The 14,661-nt window shown below is 34.9% G+C and overlaps 1 protein-coding gene across 2 annotated transcripts in view; it reads left to right on the top strand.

The window, feature by feature from the left end:
• LOC121416244 (E3 ubiquitin-protein ligase RNF115-like) overlaps window positions 1-13,560 on the top strand; it is a 28,285-nt gene extending 14,725 nt beyond the window's left edge. The window contains exons 1-9 of one of the 2 annotated variants that reach the window (XM_041609753.1): window positions 883-943; window positions 3,304-3,383; window positions 3,759-3,828; window positions 5,646-5,914; window positions 6,611-6,676; window positions 8,825-8,900; window positions 9,392-9,485; window positions 12,096-12,211; window positions 12,909-13,560. In XM_041609753.1, coding sequence (XP_041465687.1) covers window positions 884-943; window positions 3,304-3,383; window positions 3,759-3,828; window positions 5,646-5,914; window positions 6,611-6,676; window positions 8,825-8,900; window positions 9,392-9,485; window positions 12,096-12,211; window positions 12,909-12,992 — 915 coding nt within the window. In that variant the 5' untranslated portion in view covers window position 883 and the 3' untranslated portion in view covers window positions 12,993-13,560. Of the gene's footprint in view, window positions 1-882; window positions 944-3,303; window positions 3,384-3,758; window positions 3,829-5,645; window positions 5,915-6,610; window positions 6,677-8,824; window positions 8,901-9,391; window positions 9,486-12,095; window positions 12,212-12,908 lie in introns of those variants that run through there. The other variant, XM_041609752.1, reaches the window with a different exon arrangement.
• Window positions 13,561-14,661: the final 1,101 nt, after the last annotated feature.

Below are 14,661 nucleotides of genomic sequence, written 5' to 3'. Positions count from 1 at the left end.
ATTCTCACCCAGAGCTCTGGCAGACATGAGCTCAAAACTGGCTTGCTAACACCACACTCAAGTGCACGCGGCGTCCTCCTATTTTTTTTAGATGGAGCCTTGTTAGATTATTTATTGTCTGATATTTACCCCTCTCCAGGAAAGAAATTAAAAAGCTACAATTCACAACTATAAGCTAAGTTATTTTGGATTATTAAGGCTCCGTTTTGACAAGCAAGGTCGGCGACTGTGAGGATAAAAGACTTGCACATCGTATGTGCTGTGAACAGGGATTTATCTCCTGTGCAATTCGAATTACTATATCACAGAATTGTGATATCCCGACTGGAAATGTGTGCATTAGAAATTGCACATGGTGAAGTATAGAAAAACCGCTACCGGAAGAACGCGCGCACATGTATTACAGGAAAAAAAAAGACGGACGTAGCTCACTTTTTATGGTACAGAAAAAAAGACGCACTTGGCAATTTTAAACTGTGTTTATCGTAAATTGAAATTTATTTGATTTTGGCTTTACAGATATTTAAATTACATGTATGATATGGCTTCACTGCTCACTCACGGCGGGCGCAATTACCTGGAAAATATTTGCGCCCGGTTGTCAAACTTTGATGATTTTGGGGCTTCATGGGCGCAATTGATGGCGTTATGAGCGCGAATTTGCGCTCAGCGCCCACTTATTTCAAGGCTTGACCTTGACTGCATTTGGCCATTGGACTACATTAACTATATGAGTGCACTTGCATTGCAATGGGCACTGTCAAATTCCCCACATGTTTGAATAGGAATTACATCATGCATGTACAATCAGTAGGGGAATTCCCATTATACGTAGTGTCTATTCCTTTGTGATTAAAGTTTGTATTGAAAGTAGGGAGTGTACATGTACATGTATACATTGCATGCATTTTATTGCATTTCCTCATTGACAAGAAGACTCACGGTACATATACATGTAAGTAACAAAGTGTAAACTTATATTGTACTCATGATTGCAACAATTTCTTAGATAATGTTTAAGGAGTTTTATTCAGATACATGTCTCAATCTTTTCCGTGATACTTTGTGACTTGTGTGAGTTTTTACATAAAAAGAATACATGGAACTCAGATAGTACATGTATCTGCCATATTGTATTTAGCACATACATGTACATGTACATGTACACATGAACATGTAGGCCTACTGTGTAAACTAAATTAATGTATGGATCTATAGTCCATGCATTTTACATATATATGCCTACACAATATTTGATATACATGTACATACATGTACATGAATATTTTAATATTCACTATCATGTAGAGAAATCACATCTATTTTTGCAAACTTGAATTCATGAAATTTTTAGGTTTTATTGTTACCATATTTAATTTCCTGTTTATTTGGGGCAGCTTTCCTAAAATTCCTATTCTATCTGCATTCAGATTATTACATTATAATTGTGCTTCTTTGTATGTTTTTTTTATGTATCCGCAATCGTATTCTGTAACTGGGATAACCCCTTTTAAGCTCCTTGCAGCTTTTTGGTTTTTAGCTCATCCCACCCGAAGGGCCAGATGAGCTTATGCCGTGGCGTGGCGTCCGTTGTCTGTCATCCGTCCACAATTTCAAAATACTTCATCATTTCAAGTCCGATTTTAATTTTATTTGTTTTATATGATAGCACTAGGTGGGGATTCAAAACTTCTACACAGAACTTTGAAACTCATTAAATATGCTAATTTATGCATATTTTTCAAAATTCACAAAAAATGTTTCTTTATTTGTTGACCGAATTTCAAAATGCTTCTTCTTTTCAAGTCTGATTTCAAATCTGTTTGCTTTATATGATAGCATTAGGTGGGGAATTAAAAAAATTCTCTATTCAAATTTTTTGCTTCCATCTGGTAGAGCTTCGTGAGGTTCACCAAACTTCTACACAGAATTTTGAAATTTTGACTAGAACAATTTTTATGCTAATTTATGCATATTTTAAAAAATTTACATAAAATGCTTCTTTATTTGTTGACCGATTTTGATTTTTTTTTCTTCCATCTGGTTGAGCTTCATGAGGTTCACCAAATTTTTTACACAGAATTTCGAAGTTTGGAGTAGAAAGTTATTTATGCTAATTTATGCAAAATTCATAAATCACAGAAAATGTCTCTTTATTTGTTGACCGAATTTCAAAATGCTTCTTCTTTTCAAGTCTGATTTCAAATCTGTTTGCTTTATATGATAGCATTAGGTGGGGAATTAAAAAATTCTCTACAGAATTTTGAAACTCATTAAATGTGTTAATTTATGCACATTTTTCAAAATTCACAAAGAAATGTTTCTCCCTCGTTATTTCTTGACCAATTTTGATGTTTTTTGGCTTCCGTCTGGTAGCACTTTATGAGGTTCACCAAATTTCTACACAGAATTTTAAACCTTTGACTATGAAAATTTGTATGCCAATTTATGCGCATTGTTAAAAATTCACATAAAATGATGATGCTTCTTCTTCAATTGTTGACCGATTTTGATTTTTTTTTTCTTCCATCTGGTGAAACTTCATGAGGTTCACCAAACTTCTACATGTACACAGAATTTTGAAATTTTCAGTAGAAAATTATAAATGTTAATTTATGCAAAATTTATTCATAAATCACTGAAATGCCTCTTCTATATTTGTTGACCGATATTGATTTTTTTTCCCATCTGGTAGAGCTGCATAAGGCTTAGAACCAAACTTGTACACAAAATTTTGAAATTTTGTATATAAAGTATATACTAATTTATGCAAAATTTATTCATAAATCACACAAAAAAATTCTCTTTCATTTGTTGATCAATTTCAATATTGTTTGCTTTATATGATACATGTAGCTCTACATTGTAGGTGGTGATACAAAATTTCAACACAGAATTTTTGAAACTCATAATTTATTCATATATTTTCAAAAATCACAAAAATTACTTATTTATCTGTTGATTGATTTTGATTATTTTTGTTCCATCTGAGAGCTACACAAGGTTCACCAAGGTTCTACACAGAGTTTAGAGAGTTTGACTAGAAAATTATTCATGCTACTGGGGGTGTACACACATCACCCAAGGCAAATTTTGGGGGATGCTTCACCCCTGCTTCTGAGGGCCATGTACTCAGCTACATGTATATCTCCCATTTGTCAAATTTCACTCCAGTCTGTGTTTTTAATCCTTCAGTTCCTCTGATTGCTTGCTTTCCAAGCATTCGCAGTTCGAAGGTACTGTAAATATAAACCACCACTTTCCTTCAACCCTGTGTATTATTTTCTTTATTTTTTTCTGCAGGATTATGTATGTCCACAGTGCAACGGAGGATTCATTGAAGCATTAGATAGTGACAGCACTGACCACTCAGACGGATCAAGGTTTGTCAAGTTCATTCCTGCACTAAAAACATAGGCCTAATGCTTTCTTGATTACTGGCAATGAAAGTTTTGGAGCTTTATTTGTAATCCTTTTGAATTCATTTGCTGTAGAAACATTTAAATTAGTCTAAACTGTGAAAAAACTGTGAAAAAAATGGAATGGGCTTTTGAAAAAGTTGCTCTAGAGCTAATTACAAAATGGCTTTATCGTCACATCTGTTTAATATGCACTGTGGTATAATGTATTGGTAAAAATATGCATATATTTACATGGATTTGTTAAAAAATTGTAATGATTAGAAGTATGTCAAAATTAACGCCACAAGGTGTCCTTTTGTTGTGATAATAAATCATTTCTGTATTTTCCTCGTGCAGCCATTCAAGTGATGAACGAAGGCTTTCCTTCGAAGGAGACGATCCCTTACAAACTTTGGTCTTTTCAACAGTAAGTCAGTCTTCAAATCACTATGGACAGATCCTTTATGATGGTGGTTGGAAAACATCTTGACACTGCACTGCACTCTTTTCCCTTAACCTGGGGAAATTGGTGGGGCTAAGGGGGGGTCTTAGCCCCACCAATTTCCTGGGGTTAAGCTTAGCCCACTTCGTTTTCGCACTACGTTTTAGCAAAGTGGGCTAGCATGGTAAATAGTATGGTACTATCTGGCCCTGCAAAGATGCAGGGTTAGCCGGCTTATTGTGGTTATAGCAATTGCGGTGCTAAGAGATGCAGTGTGAAAACGAAACAGGGCTAAGGAAAGTGGGTCTAAGCATTAGCCAATCACAGAAGTCGAATTGCACGTTAATCACGCTCTGTATGGTAAAATCATCAATATTCATGAGCTGAGGGATAGTCCGGGGTTAAGGCATTAACCCCGGCTGAGCAGATAGTATGGGGTTAAGAAAGACAGTATGAATTGAAAAGATAGCATGGGATTAAGGATAGTCCGGGTGAAGGATAGTATGGGGTTAAGGAAATGCAGTGTGAAAAGCATATTAGTGTATAAATTATTAAATACATGAGAGACGGGTGATTTTGCCCTCCTGACATCCCAAATCACTCTTAACATTCCCCAGATTAAAAGCCTTTGGAGCGACTGTCTTTTTAAGATTCGCCCCAAGATCTGCCACAAACAATACTCAAAAGAATATTTAGAAAATAAATATTCTATACATACAGCGGAATAATTGTATTTGCAGTTACTGCATAATTGCTCATTGCACAAAAAACTTGCCATTAAATATGCTATTGTTATGTTGTCGCTGCACTCTTGCTTCCAACCAGACTTAAATGAGATGAATCAATGCAAGATGTAGAGTTCATATATATTTATTGAAGATGATAAATTGATGATGATGATAAATACATGAGTAAGTCTGATGGTGACTGTACTCTGAAGAATATAAAGTAGGCTCTGTAAACTGATGAAGTATACAAAGTAAACTCTTCTGTAGCTCTTTCTCTAAATCATTCTCTTTATTGAATAAAGATTGGAGTTAGATTTGTGAATGGTATATTCCAGAGCTGCCAAGTAGTACTGATTTTCAGTATTTAGTACTGAAAAATGAGAAGAATACTGATTGTTTCATGTAAAATACTGATTTCTTAAGTTTCAGCTTTACATGTGGTCCTGTGGTATTCTTTGAAAATACTGATTTCCTCACCGAAATACTGATTATCAGCTTTGAAAATACTGAAATGTTGTTTTTCTGGTTGGCAGCTCTGAATTATTCTTTATACTGCAATCTGATTTGGGTTCAGAAGTGAATCCCTTTTATATTGGTCTGTTCAAGACTCTTTACAGCCAAACAGGTGTTGGTCAACCTTGGACGCTTGACCGAAAGAACATGTATGTCATAACTTTACTCTGAATTGGGGAGTTGACCTTATAGGGAGAACATGAAATGTAATGAATAAGAAACCCATAAAATGTGTGTTCAACAGAAGTTTAGCTGGAAGAAGAATTCAATACTTTCTTGAGAAAGTTGTAATTGGTAAACATATAGTTTCCTGTTATACTTCCTGTAAAAGCTTTGATTAAGAATTGATTATGTATTGATATGTTATTGAATGTGTGAGATATGTCTTATCACATATTACACTATTGTTTAAAAAAATAAAAGTTTACTCTAATTAGGCCCAAAACTTTTTTTTTATTCCTCAAATATTTGTACATGTAAGGTTCTAATGGAAAGTTTGTTATATAATCGTATGTATTAATATAAATATTAATGCATTTTATTTTAATCTTGAATTGACAGCTATTCAGCGACATGATGAGTGATACACCAGGAAACAATTCATCAAGAAGAACAAACTTGGGAAGTCCATCATCGTCGTCATCATCATCTCCTTCATCGTCCTCTTCCTCCTCATCATCATCGGGAGGAGGACCTTCATCTAACCAGTCCAGTAGGAATCCTGGAGTATCTGATAGCAATAGAACGTTTGCTATGCATTCACCTGGCAGTAGGACAATGTTAAGGATTCATGGGGGACCTAGGGGTGCTCCTCCACCTGATATGATAGCGTTAGTATCCAACAGATCCAACTTCCTTGCCTGTATTCTGAACTTGGGCTTCATTTAAACTCTGGGCTAAAGTTGTGGTTGAAGTGAAGGTGTTGTATCAGATTGTTGCAGCGGGTATTCCGGCCTTCACTGTTTCTACCTGCAAACATTATTTAGAGAGATTTGCATTATCATTTCATGTGAAAAAATGGCTTATTTGGGTTAAAAGTAATATGCAAATAATCACCGTTGAGAATGTGATGTGAATTGTCACTTTTGGGGCAAGCTGGAGAGCTATTTTTCCAAGCAATGCTGAGGAAAGATCGCATTTACATCTAGGTCTCCAGGGAAGTGATTGTTTCCCTTGTCAGCCAAAATCAATAGGTGATTGTTATATATACTGCATCTGAAATCATTTAGCTATAAAGGAAGAATACACTATGAAGGTTTCCTTTAAAAATTGCACTTGAGTCACTGTTTTACTGCTGGTAAATATGCTTATCTGTACAAATCTTGTACAAGCAAGGTCATTGTGATGTCAAATAGAAATCTTACCATCTCTTCATGTGATAGAAAAAAAATGAAGAAAAAAATGTAATGATAAGAAAAAAAATGACCTCTTTGATATTTTGCATGAACTTGAAATGGTTATTGATGATTATGACACTGTAACTTGTGTGATTAATTATATTTCTCAAATTTGTTCCTTTTTTTTAGTTTTCTACAGCAGTTTCTAGGACTGGCTCCCCCTCCTCCAGGACCTGGTGGTGTTCATTTCCCAGTGTGAGTACCAATCATCTTACAAAGAGTTTTTATGATCACTCTCACTATGCAAATCCACCATTGTCACATTTTTGGTGTAGGAAATCATATCCCTTTTAAAACAATGAATTGCACACCGATTCTTATGTTGCTTGTGCAAGTATTCATCGGATTGAGGAAACTGTGAACTGACATGCGTGTTCTAGGTGTTGGTGTTGCTTGCATTCCATAGATGTGAGTGATCAGGGGCCCGTTTCATAAAGGACTTGCAACTGTTGTTACTTTGCCATTATGGCAACTACCATTGTAACAGGGGTCAGCAGCCAATCACGATCAAGGTTTCCACGGTAGTTGCCATAATGGCAAAGTTGCAATAGTTGCAAGTCCTTTATGAACAGGCCCAGATCCATCGGTATTCTTTGTGTATTTTTTTATTTATACATGACAATGAACTTGAAATCTTGAATCTTTGTAAGACTGGCTCTGATGCTTTAGAACATTTAAAATAATGATAACAATGATATTGATAAAGGTCACTCACATTGTGATGTTGACAATCATTACCCTTGCCAAAATGAACCACATAAAGACCTAGCATTCAACATGTTCAAGCGTACATCTGGGCACAGTTGCATAAAAGTTACTATTATGGTAACTTTGCTATCCAATGGTAACTACCATGGTAATGCTGATCAACAGCTAAGAGTCAAAGTCAAAGATTCCATGCAAGTTACCATTGCTTTGAAAAGTTACCATAATGGTAACCTTTATGAAACTGGGTATGGGTGCAAGGATGATCTTTATTTCAGGGGCCCGTCTTGCAAAGAGTTACGATCGATCTGATCAGTTGGAACTCTATGGAAATCCATCAGTGTCATAATTTTTTTCTACAAAAAGTTTGCAGTGTCCTTTGTATGCAAAGAGAAGCACAGTGGATTTTCAAGAAAACAATGAATACATGAATATCCATCATGTCTGGAAAATGTTTTGAACAAACATGCATAACAGATGTTGACTGAGATGTGAACTCTTTGTAAGACGGGGGTCCAGAAGTCACAGATTAATGCCTTGTCTCATAAAGAGATACTCTTAGCAATAAATCTATTAAGGTGTTGAAAGAAATATTTGCAATCAATTTTACAAATTTCTGTTACAATTTTACAACTGATAAATCAATTTAGATATAGCACACAGTTCAACCTTGTTGCAAGAAGCTGGAGAAGCAATGAAGTGTAAATTTGTAATTAATTGCAAGACTTATGATTGATTTTAATAACCACAATAGACTTGCCATTGATCATAAGTGTCAACATTGCATGAGATAGTTTAGCAGGTCCAGCTAGATCAGACACAAGATTTTGGACGGGTTCACCACTGTGCACTAACAAAATAGTATGGTGGTCATGGGACAAAACATTGATATTGCCTCTTTGTGTAATTTTACTTTGGTGCCCAATCAAATTGGGAATTAATTCCTTGATGAACTGCTTGATGATAAGTGGAAATTAGAGTACCTTGCTGAAAATAAATTCAATGCACTAATTAAAGGACAAGTCCAGCCCAACAGAGACTTGGTTTGAATAAAAAGAGAAAAATCCAACAAGCATAACACTGAAAATTTCATCAAAATCTGATGTAAAATTAGAAAGTTATGCTTAATTTCACAAAACGGTTATATGCACACCGTGGTCGGTATGCAAATGAGGAGAATGACGCTGTCCTCCACTCACTAATGCTTTTATTGTATTATATGAAATATCCTAATTTCTCCTCGTTAATGATACAATAATTCATTCCTCCCTGAATATGTGGAATTAGCATTGCTATATGATTCAGTCAAGTTGGTCCTTATTGTCAAATATGTAAAAAATGAAATATTGTATCATTCAAACGATAAAAAACAAACAAAATAGTGACTGAAAGACATCAGCTGTCTAATTTGCATGTCACTGAATTGTGCATATCACTGTTTTGTGAAAATAAGCATAACTTTCAAATGTCATAACTTTAATACTTTACATGCGATTTGTATGAAATTTTCAGCAATATGCTAGTTTTATTTTTCTTTATTTTTCAAATAAACATTTAATATCTGGGGTGGACTTGACCTTCAAGTAACAATCCAGACATCACTTGTATTAATGAAGTGATTATATGTTTTGTTTACAGTCAGATGTTCAACATGCACGGTAGTCCAAGGGATTATGCTTGGGGCGAAGGTGGTTTAGATGCTATTATAACACAGGTAATACCCCTCATCTTTATATGCGATTCAATAAGTTACCCATTTCATTTCTATTTTGGGCAAAATTATCAGCTTGGGGGAAAACACGTTTTTGAATTCATTTGAGAGCCAAGTCTGCTTTGTTTATACATGTAGTTTCACTACTCTTAACACATTAAACCCCTTTCCCAAGATGCATTGTTCTTGGGTCGATGAAAAATATGTATTACAATGAAATCAAATTGTGTAGAAAGGGTTCAGTGTTAGTTGATTCGGGCGTGATTACCTCTTTTGAGTATCTGTCACTTTAAGAGATCTAGGCCTGCTTTTAACACTGATAAATTTCTTTTCCTTCGGTTTCTTTCTAACTCTAAAAATCATTCCTGTGAATGTTGAATTATTTCTGTTTCTGACAGTATTTTACTTTTCCTGCAATAAATGCATCATTGCATCCTTCAAAGGCTTTATTTTGCAGATATTATTATTGAATATTTCTCCCCTTTTTTTTTCAGTTATTAAATAATGCAGAAGGCCATGGTCCACCCCCTGCCTCACATGATGACATCACTCGACTAGAAGAAATAACAATAAACAACATTCATATTGGTAAATAGAATTTTCCCATTTGATTCATTCTGGTCTCATCAGAATATTAGTAGACTTACATAAGGAATCATCAAAACTATCAACTTGTCAGCATTAGTAATATGCTATTTTATTTTAATGAATCCATAAACCACACAACCACCCCAAAGTCACCAGAAATAGATAATTAGTTAGTAGGGGTGGTGTTTCTTTTTTTTGTAACTTCAATGTCCTTTCTGCTGATAATTCATTACTCTTTCCTATCACTTATTTTGAGACCATTTTGATCATGTTCTGTAAGGGTTGAGAAGAGAGGATGATCAGGCCTTACCATATCAATATCTTAAAGGGAAAGTCAACATTCTGTAAAAATTAGAGGGGCATTGAGACCAGTCAATAGGGTATCCAAGCCAAGGCCAAGGATTAATTCTAGCCCTGCATTCACAGTTTTATAATGAATTACAACTCATTATCACTGTACTAAGAAAAGACTGTTCACTGCCAAACAATCATACTTTTGATAGCTGAGTGGTGGGATTTAGCCATCTATAGAAGCATTCTGAGTCTCTGACTCCCACTATTCAATGATTACAAAAAGAAGATTAAAATTGAATAGAATTTCGTGAAAAGGGGTCATCAAATTGCCCTGTGAATGTTTGCATTCTAATTGGGCACATCCTGTTTATTGTTATGGAGAGTATGACTTTCAGTATTAACTGTCTTAAATTTTGGGAAGATTAAAGCAAGGCAAATTTTGTGATGTTGTGAAATAATTGAAGGTCCAATATCACAGTCAAAATATGGACTTTGGAATCAAAATATTGGTCAGTCTACATAAAAGGGGAAAAAAAATTGCTGTTTCAAAAGACATCTGGAACTGAGTTTTGGCAATTTTAACCAATATCACTCTTCTTGAAAGACACTCAGTTCAACATGTTGGTGATATGGTGGTGTCAGGCTTGACTGAATAAGCCTCTCTGAGAATGCTGTGACAGTCACATCTTTTAGATCATGGTTTATTAATGTTCTAACTTAGACACTGTTCTCACTACCTTCCCTAAAAACTAGTTTAACATGTAATGAGAATGGTCGAAGAGATCTTGGAAATGATCTTCCATACCGGTTCAGAAAACCACCTGACGGTGTACTTTTCAAGATCGCTTTGCCTCGTTAAACTGGCTCTAGCGTAAGCGAGAATTCAACCGTTCTTCGGGAAGCGATCTTCGCACATTTTGAGCGTGCTACTCCACACACTATGCGTAGAATGCCTATGCTGCGCATTTGAATTTCGCATGAAACGTGTCACTCCACCGAGAGCGTTCCCATAGCAACAAGATCGCTATACGTGAAGTGAGTTTTAGAAAGTGTAATGAGAATGGGTTCCTAATTCAATGATTCATTCTTTTGTTCTTTCCTTTCTTTGTTTTTTTTTCAATCATTCATTTTTATGTTGGGTAGCCCAATAAGCAGAGACACTGATGTAAATTTAGGCTATTTATAGAAATACAAAGTAAATACTCATATAACTGCAGAAACAGACATGAATAAAGTAAGACTAAACCTGTATTCTATTATACATATAGTGCATGCTTAGGAGTTCAATATACCACAATATGAGTGTCCATAGATTTCAAATATCTTGCGTACAGTTCAGATATAAACGCACAAGAGAAATTTATGTATAAGAATGATATTGCTTTTAATATATTGAATGACAATTAGCGCCATGTACTATGCATTGTAGTTATGTGCACGGCGATTCAATTAATTGCGCTCAGTATAAAATGGAAGGTGTAATACGCTTGTGGCCTGCTGGCTAGCTGCGCACTGCAGCTGCCCTAGATATCATGCGCTTGTGGGATTTGCTTTCGCTTTCAATATTTTTTGTTCCTTTTTCATAGATTAATTATATGTTAAAATTGTTAATGCAGGGAAAATTTGATTTTTTTTCATGTTTACGCAAAATTTATTTATTTTAATGAAAAAATATTGCAGAATCATTTTCTCCAAGGTATCGATGCGGTTTTGTACACAAGCTACCGTGCAGCAATTGCTGGTATATGCCACGATCATGGCCATATACAGGATTTTGTTATTGAAAAAAGAGGGCAAATGACCAATCGGTGTACCGTTTCATCAACATTTTTTCCGACATGTTGTCAGATCTGACATCTTTCCTTGATTTTGATTGGCTGATAAGCAATGTTACTATGGTAACTGTCGGATAAAATGGGACTTGTCGGATAAAACGTCTGACAAGTCCTTTCATGAAACGCTCCCCAGAAGCCTTCTCTCATACAACCCATCTTATATAAAGCATTATGTTACAAAATATAAGTGTGAATATTAATAAATCTAAGGAGATTTGGTGGAAACAGAAAAGGGTGGTAATTAACATCTGACCTGTAGCAAACAAACGCAATGTAGCTCAAATTGATAGCATGGAAAATTAAAGTTACAGCAAGTATTTTACAATTTGATGATTTCTGTTTCAAGAGTGATGTTAAACTTTAAATTTGAAATGTTGTAGCATGGGAATTCTCATGATTGGGGCCTTAAAAAATCATGTATTCAAGCTTTTTAGTATAATTAATTGATTTTTTCCCTTTCTCTCTCTCTCTCTGTGAACAGAACAATCAGCAGATTGTCCAGTTTGTATGGAAGCCTTTAAATGTGATGAAAAGGCCAAACGTTTACCATGCTCTCATTTCTTTCATCCAAAGTGTATAAAAACATGGCTAGAAATGGTATGTATATAAAATACTGAAATTATCCATCTCTTCTCTTCTTCTTTCCCTTTCTCGAAGAAAAGTGGAAATCCTTGGGTTTAAAATCATTCTGTAGACTGATACAAACATAGAGCACTAATTATGAATGGAGAAGTTCAGTTTAATTTTTCAAGATCTTGAATATAGAGTGTATAAAGAGATTGTTATAAAGTACATGTAAGGCGATGACAGATAATGGAAAAGTTATATCTGGAGAAGAGCAAAGCTGAAAAGAGGGAGGGAGTCAACCGTGATTGTCTCATGTTATTCTTGTAGATCAGTTTATTAATTATGGCACAGACATTTCAATTAGACGTATAGGGTCCTTTTAACTTTGGTTTATATACAATGAATAATGATGAAAATAGTAAAACATAGCTATGTCCTTGTTCCCTTGCATGTAAATGAAACAACATAAATTTTTTTCAGTATAAATTGAAAATGAAATAAAAAAGTAAGTGGAGAGTTTCGGCACCAAATTTATAAGGTGATAAATACATGGTGTTTGAACACAACTATTCTAACAACCATCCTTCTACGTATGCATTTACTACCTTTTCATTTATATGGGTCTTATAATTTGGGTTTATTATAAACAAAATAAATTCACAACATTGTTATTGTCCTCCTACTCTCTCTACAGTGATCAAGTTTGATTCTGTTTATCTCTTTGCAGCACAACACATGTCCTGTATGCAGAAAACCTATCAACGGTGAATCAGTAGCGAATGATTCTGCATCGAGTTCTAATGTGAGATAAAAACATTGAAGACTGCATGTATATATCCCTTTTTTGAAATTTTAATAGGATATTTCTCATTGAAAATATTATATAAATATATATATAGTACTTGCAACCAGTGCGTGATGGAAGGCGAAGTGTTCTGAAGAGTGGATTTCATGAGAATGACTACATGTATGCAGATATTGACATCCAAAAGGTGCAATAGAGAGGAACCTAGTGACCGAATGGATTCATTTTTTTAATGAATATTCAAGGCATAATTCTTGGTGAAGTCATTATCTTTATGGAATTTGTGAGACCTAGCTAATGAGCAAATGTTGTTATCCTTCATTGCCAGTAGTACTGCAAAATCAGAAATACACCCAATAACTATTTCCTGTTCATTTTACTATTATTCAAGTTTGCGCACTACATTGATTCTTTAATTCAAACATTTTGAATATTGGGGTAATCGTCATTGTTCTGTTTTTACAGTGAGATACATACATGTTTATGACTGGATAGGCCATGTGCAGTTGTATTTGATGGTACATGTAGTTCAACACAATTTGTCTTTGTGATAAGAATAGGCAGGCTAGATGAATACAAGCTAGTTTTAAGGGTTTTTTCACAAAGATTTATAGTGGAACTTAGTATCCTGCTTAATGTCAAATTGCACATGATATTTATGTGCATTCTCATTAATTTATACACAGTAGCGCATGTCCTCTGAGCAAAGTTAATTTTGCGTCATTACACCATTCAACTGTGAATTTATAAAGTGCAGGTTTTGAATAGTCACACTTTAATCTTTGTGAAACACCTTTCCAGGATTTGAATAAAAAATCAGATATGTGTATTCAAGTTTGTTCTTGCCAAGTCTTTGAAATGTTCCGAACCACTATCCATCTACTCTTGTTTGCAAGTTTAACTGCAGTGTATTATTTCTAAATAATGCTGGATACCTCAATAGAGGCAGCAGTAATCACAGATATTGTGCCCATTTAAGTTTTTTCACACACTATGATGTAGGTATAGGCCTGTGGTGCGTAAAGCACCACAGTCTTTATTTTCACCTGTTGACCAACATAAAACCCACCTAGAATATCTTGTGGCTCTGTATCTTTTTCTCCTATGATAAAGGATATGTGTATCATCAAACCTGTCCTCAATGGTCAACTGTTTGTATTGACTGACCAATGTTTCCATTAGATGACCTTGATAGAATGATTTTAAGTTTATTGGTCTGACTTGAAAGCCAGACATTCGCCACTGCATTTAGGAATTTTATTTTTGCTTCAATGGTTAAGTATTAAAGTTGCAATTATATTTAGAGTCATGAGCCAAAGGCTCAGTTCACAGGGATTTTACAGTATAAGGGTTCATACAGATCCTGTACATAACTTTCATGGTTTGTTTCTGATTGTCGATATTATTGCTTGACATATTTTATCAATATATGTGGTAATTGGGGATGGAATATGTGAGGTAGGCAGATGACGTGTGGGAAAAATGGTAGGAAAGAAAAGCAACTACAAACCATGATGCTGAAAATAAGTGACCCCCTTTCCCCTCCCAAACTTATCTGGTAAATCTATTATTGAACACATGTAGAGAATTGGTGCAAAGGTTTGCCTTACATGCACGCTATGAGACAGTCACATGACACACAGGCAGTCACCTGACCTGTTCATGAGAAAGTCTT

This window comes from Lytechinus variegatus, chromosome 5 (assembly GCF_018143015.1).
Source record: "Lytechinus variegatus isolate NC3 chromosome 5, Lvar_3.0, whole genome shotgun sequence".
NCBI lineage: Eukaryota > Metazoa > Echinodermata > Echinoidea > Temnopleuroida > Toxopneustidae > Lytechinus > Lytechinus variegatus.
Note: the sequence above shows the minus strand (reverse complement) of the source record. Positions and strands in the feature narration are given on the sequence as shown.